Source organism: Gekko japonicus, unplaced genomic scaffold (assembly GCF_001447785.1).
Source record: "Gekko japonicus isolate JY-2015 unplaced genomic scaffold, Gekko_japonicus_V1.1 scaffold2761, whole genome shotgun sequence".
Classification (NCBI taxonomy): Eukaryota; Metazoa; Chordata; class Lepidosauria; order Squamata; family Gekkonidae; genus Gekko; species Gekko japonicus.
This window is the reverse complement of record NW_015168738.1, coordinates 51312-57667: the sequence shown is the minus strand read 5'-3', so window position 1 is coordinate 57667 and position 6356 is coordinate 51312. Positions and strand designations below refer to the sequence as shown.

Here is a 6356-nt window from a genome sequence, read left to right as displayed (position 1 = left end):
CTGCAGGTGGAACTCTGACACCACCTTCGGCAGGAAGGAGATATCTTGGACGAGGTGGACTCCGTCTGGCAGAAACGACAGGAAAGGGGTATCATGGCAGAAGGTCAACAGTTCTCCCACTCGCCTAGCCGAGGTAATGGCAATTAAAAAGGCTGTTTTCCATGCCAGGAGTTTGAGATCGCATGTTGCAAGCGGCTCAAATGGCTTCCGCATAAGCTGGCGGAGAACGAGGGGAAGGTCCCAAGGAGCGACTGGAGCTTTGACAGGAGGGTAGAGGTGTAACAAACCTTTTAAAAACCGTTTAGAAAGCGGATGGGAAAATAATGTACATCCGTCAACTGAAACATGGTAGGCCGAAAGAGCGGCCAAATAAACTCATACCGATGAATGGGAAAGTCCCAAGTCAGCTAGGGTGAGGAGGAATTGGAACTCGTTCGAGACTCACAGAGGTGGCTCAAGGGACATAATCTCCAAGCGAAGAACAGAACCTACACCATTTATAATCGTAGGACCTCCGCGTAGTGGGTTTCCTGGAATTCAACAGGACATTCCTTACACGGGCGGAGAAGCCGGTGGCATTATCCTCCATGCCGTCAATTTCAGTTGTTGTATGTCGTGATGTAGGACAGGGGAGGAGGTCCGGAGCCGGAGGGAATTGATGGTAAGTTCCCTGTGATAGCTCGAGGACTGTTGAAAACCAAGGTTGTCTTGGCCACCATGGAGTTATCAAGATACCGTCCGCGGCGGCGTTGAGAATCTTGCGGACCACTCTCAGAAGCAGAGGTAAGGGGGGGAACAGGTAAAGGAGTCCCGTAGACCAAGGGTAAAGGAGGCCGTCTCCCAGAGATTGTGGGTCTTTGCCTCCTCGACTGCAGAACAGAGGACACTTTTTGTTGTTTCGTGTGGCAAAGACGTCAACTTGGGGAACTCCCCACTTGTGGAAGAATGGGAGGAGGTATGTTGGGTTCATCCCCCACTCGTGGAGGCTGAGTCCCGCTCAACTTAGATGGTCTGCCTGCACGTTCATGTGACCAGGAATGTGAGTGGCCACAAGGAATATATTGTTGGCTATGCATAAGTCCCACAATTGGATGGCAAGGTTGCATAGGCGAAGGGACACTGTGCCTCCCTGCCTGTTGACGTAGGAAAGCACTGTGGTGTTGTCCGTGAGGACCGTGACACATTTTCCTTTGATCAACGGTAGGAAGCTGGCTACTCCATGTCATATAGCCAGCAGTTCTAGGAAGTTTATGTGAAGCTTCCTCCTCCGTGCGTCCCATTTGTCTCCAACAGAGAGGCCCATGGAGTATACACACCATCCAGTCAGGGAAGCACCCATCGTTATGGTGAGCTTGGGCGACGGAAGGTGGAAGGGCGCTCCCTGGAGGATATTCAAAGTGACAGTCCACCAAAGCAAAGAGTCCTGTATGCTGGGAGGAGGGGATAGGACGACAGTGTGTGCGTTTTGCGACAGGTTGTAATTGCGGATGAACCAGAGTTGTAAAGGGCGCATTTTGAGTCTGGCAAAGATGAGAACTGACATAGTCGCAGCCATCAGGCCAAGCAGCCTCTGAATTTGGAAGGCAGTGACAGAGGGTTGGGTACGGACAACGGTGGCTAAGGAGATGATATCTGTTGCCCTGTCGTGAGGCAGGTAAGCCATGCTTGTCTGTGAATCCAGTAATGCGCCGATATACTGTATGCGTTGGACCGGACACAATTGGGACTTTTGTCGATTGACTCGGAGGCCGAGATTCTCCAATAGTGCCAGAGTCTCTGTGACGTCGGAGACCAGGGCGTTCTTGGATGGCGCTACCAGGAGCCAGTCGTCTATATATGGGTAGATGGAGATACCCCGGAGACGGAGGAAAGCTGCAACCACAATCACAGTTTTTGTGAAGACCCTGGGGCCGCTGGACAGGCCTAACGGAAGGGCCGTATACTGGTAATGCTGTTGACCAATCGCAAAGCGTAGGTATTGGCGGTGGAAGGGGTGGATGGTAAGGTGGAAATATGCGTCTTGGACGTCGAGGGTGGCCATCCAGACGTGTCTGCGAAGCAATGGCATGAGCTGTTGTAGGGACACCATGTGGAAGCGGTGGTAGGTCACAAAACGATTCAATTCCCTGAGATCTAATATGGGTTGAACGCCTCCGTCTCTCTTCGGGACTGTGAAGTATTGGGAATAAAACCCCGTCCCTCGGAGGTGTGGTGGTACCTGTTCGATGGCTCCCTTCTGCAGAAGGACGGACACCTCCTCGAGGAGAGGTGGGGAAGGGGGCGTAGATATGACGACAGGAGTATTGGGGTTCTGTTGGAACTGAATTTTGTAGCCCTGGGACAAGATGGACAGCACCCACTCGTCCGAGGTGATGTGACGCCAATTTTGAAGGAAGGGTGACAGATGGGTTTGAGCTGACTTGGTGACTGGGAAGTAAAAAACTCTGCTTGGAGGGTTTGGTGCAGGAAGTTTGTTGTCCGGAGCCAAATTTTGGCTTATGGAAGGCAGGTTTTTGGCCTCCGGAGGACGTTCTTGGTCTCCATCGTGTGTATGGAGATTGATGAGTGTAGGAGGTAAGGTTGTCCGATGGAGATACAGGTAAGTCCTCCGCAACATCTTGGTTGGGAGATGCATGGTCTGGAGAGGTATGAGCCTCAGAAGCCTCTGTATCTGAGTCCTCTTCCATGAAGTCAGAGAAGTCTTGTTGTGGTGTGTGGACCGAAGTGTCCTGTTGAGAAGGTACTGGTTTCGGTTGGACGACAGGAACGGCAGGGTTTGGAGTGACCGGAGGATTGAGTGGACGATTTGGTTCCAGAGTATGGTGGGGCGGATCGACTATAGGAGGACGAAACAGAGATGCCGAAGGTCTCGACTTGTGTGGGGATCTCGACCTATGAACCGAGTGGGCCGAGTAGGAATCCCAATCAGAATAGCCCGCTGGAGTCAACCACGGCATGGACGGTGGATAAGTCCTGTAGAGGTACCTCAACTATCGTTGATCCCATGACAGTTGGCGGTGGGGGAGGTAGGAAGACTCTGGGGGAGCAGCTTCTGGACCGTGGACGTCTGGGAGACAAGGCAGTAGCTTGTCTGTAAGAAGTGTCCCTGTAATGTCGGCTGTCGATATCGACGGATTGAGTGTGCAGACGTGGAGGGTGATGCTGCGTAACACATGAGGTATATCAGTGCCGACGTGGATCGATGTCGGGAGCTTCCAATACCGTTGATGTCGACGACGGAGAAGGAGACGGAGAATGCTCTGCATCCATCTGATGACTTAGGAGCTCTACCGTTTCGATGTCGGAGTAAGGAGGCTCCATTTGGTGGACAGGGGAGTCCAATACATGGATGGTCAGTATCGGTGGAGGGACTTGGGCCTCCGATATCGATACTGCTGTTGGAGCGGAAGGCACTATAGGGGCATCACCCAGTGCAGGCACCGCTTCCTTCCCCTTCTTTGCCGCCTTAAGTGACTTGGAGGTGCCCTTCTTCGCGGACTTATGCTCTGTACTTGCCTTAGCCTTCTTTTTGATTGGCATGGAGGTGGACGATCGTGTCTTCGATGTCGAGGGCTTCGGTATCAGGCGGTCGACATTAAAGGCAGGTCTCGATGCCGGAGCTGTTGATGTAGACAGTCTCTCCTCCATCGCTGAGGCAGGAGCAAGGGCTGATTCAAGCAGCGCCACTTTAAGGCGCGCAGCGTGGTTCTTTCTCATTTGGTTAGAGAAGCGAGCGCAGTGACGACAGGACTCTGGCTTGTGAGACTCTCCAAGGCAAAAAATGCAGAGGGTATGATGGTCAGGAGGAGCAAGTTTGCTACCACAACGTTTGCATCTATTGAAAAATCCCCACTTCTTCTCCATAAGAAGAGAAATGGCGAGAACGGTTGGGGTGGGTGGGTGGCCCGAAGGCCTGAGATAAATTCCCCTCAGAAGAAAATAAAGGTTTTTTCTTTTTAAGTTTTTTAAAGAACAAATCACTAAAAAAGATAAAATAAAGAATGGAAATGCTTCCTAAGAGCTGTGAAGCAAAAGCGAACCGCGAACCGATCAGACCAACGAAGAAAGAGGTCTTTCCAACGCGGCAGTAAGAAAGGAACTGGCGGGATGTCCATGCCCACCCCTCTGGGCATGCGTGGTGGGGTTCCTGCGCATGCCCGAGGGACTGGGCATGAAAATCCATTAAAAGAGCTTGCTACAGCACTGAACGATCCAGCGCGTGCGCACTAGATCCCATGGGTGTGAAGCACAGAGACCACGTCGAAGATCTGTGTAATACATATATCTGAAAAGCACTCTTCAGACAAAATATCAAAACATCCCACTGAAAGCAGCCTAGGTTGAGTTCTCAAACTCCAAATGGGGCCTGGAGATCTTCCAGAATTACAGCTGATTTCCAGACTACAGAGATCAGTCCCCCTGGAGAGAATGCAAACCAACGAGAGAGATCACGGGAAGGAAGTGGAAAAGAAAACAAACAACCATGATATATTATGCCAGAAAAGTCTCCAAAAACTAGAAATTTCTTTTTCCAATATTCAGTTTACTGTCAGACCTGCATCTTAAAGGGACAAAACCCATTTACAAAGGCAGTAATGCCCTGAGGAGTAGAAAAACCAAATGAGGTTTTACAAACTTTTACCCTTTCAGACACATCAGTAATTGCTGCCTTCCCAACAGTCAACCCATTTGACAAAACAGAACTGTTTGTTTGTCCCAGGTAAAATAGTTCTGTCTTGTCTGACAAACAGCCGGCTGGCAGCAATTATGGGCTTTAGTAAATAGGAAGAATGAATTGACATTACACTGATGGATTTTGAAGAATGTCACTATGAAATACTACGTGAGTTTGTTAAATGGTTTAATCTTGTATGTTCTATAACAGTCAGTTGTTTGTACAGCCTTGTGCTATTTTCTTGCCAACATTAATACTAATAATAGAATTATATATTTTTGTAATTAAATGTAGGTATTTCAACGCTATTCACTTTGACAAAGTTGTACACGAAACGAGATGATATGCATGATTCGTTGGTGTTGATGGCGTTTGAATTGCATCCAGTAAACTGAATATTGGTAAAAGACATTTCTAGTCTTTGGAGGCTTTTGTGGCATCATATATCACGGTTGTTTGTTTTCTTTTCCACCCCCGGAAAGAATGGCTGCACTGGAGGGTGGACTCTCTGCCATTATACCCTGCTGAGGTCCCTCCCCTCCCCAAACCCCACCGCCCCCGGGCTCCACCCCTAAATCTCCAGGGATTTCCCGACCCAGAGCTGGCAATCCTAGGAGAGAGTGGAAATATTCCCAAAAGAATGAGAAAGTATTTGTAAACTGTGCCAGTTTCTAGATATTGACACCCATGTCTTGGAAGTATTCCAGAATTCTTCACTGTTTATTAGGAAACTCATCTACAACGTTCCATCGCAGGGTCTCCTTACTGCCCCCCAAACAGAGGAATTTACCTCTAGCTGATGCAGAAGAGCTTTCCCCTTCTTATTCACTTCTACCATCAATGTGAAAATAGCAATTTTAACGTCCTGTTCTACCCGCTTTTGATTCTGATCCACTTCAAGGATCCTGTAAAATGCAAACAAAGCAGAAATGCTATTTAATACAGTCAGCAAAAGAAAAATACCAGAACTTATTCTGAAGATGATCCAGGAAAATTTAGTCCTAACTAAGTTGCATAAGTATCTGTAGGATGGGACTCGGTAACAACTAAAATGCCATCAATTTCAAGGGGACTTTGTTGCTAATAGCTTTTGCCGCATTTTGCTCACTGCCTGGCTCTTTGGAAAAGCATTACTCTTAGAAAATAAAAACTGTCTGATTATGCAAGCCATAAACATAAAACCTATAGAATACCAGCAAATTAACTTCCCTTGCCATCAGAAGGCAATCTCGTTCCACAGATCCCTTTACTATTCCATATGTGAGAAATATTTCAAAACAAATCTATCTTCCTATATTTTTAGAAAAAGCACATCAAATCATATCTTTTCCCTCGTCTATTATTTGTGTATTCCTACTACATTTCCCATTCCTATAATCTCTCTTCTACTTTTAGACTGTAAGCTATTTTAGGACCGAGAAGTTCTAGTTTTTGCCCTAGATTAAAACTTTTTAAAGGATTTTATAAATAGCTTAAATATAAAAGCAGGCTCCAGACATAAATGACAAATCATGAACACGAAGCTGCCTTATAATGAATCAGACCACCAAAGTCAGTATTGTCTACTTAGCGACTGACAGCAGCTCTCCAGGGTCTTGGGCAGAAATCTTTCACATCACCTAGTGCCAGCTCTTTTAACCGGAGATTCTGGGGACTGAACCTGCGACCTTCTGCATGCCAA

General features: G+C 47.8%; 1 protein-coding gene across 1 annotated transcript in view; it reads right to left on the bottom strand.

Annotated features, from left to right (window-relative positions):
• The window catches only part of LOC107114176 (transcription intermediary factor 1-alpha-like), a 69091-nt gene that overhangs the window by 25572 nt on the left and 37163 nt on the right, over window positions 1–6356 (bottom strand). The window contains exon 7 of the mRNA XM_015415614.1: window positions 5466–5580. Within this exon, the coding sequence (XP_015271100.1) occupies window positions 5466–5580 (115 nt within the window). The remainder of the gene's footprint in view (window positions 1–5465; window positions 5581–6356) is intronic.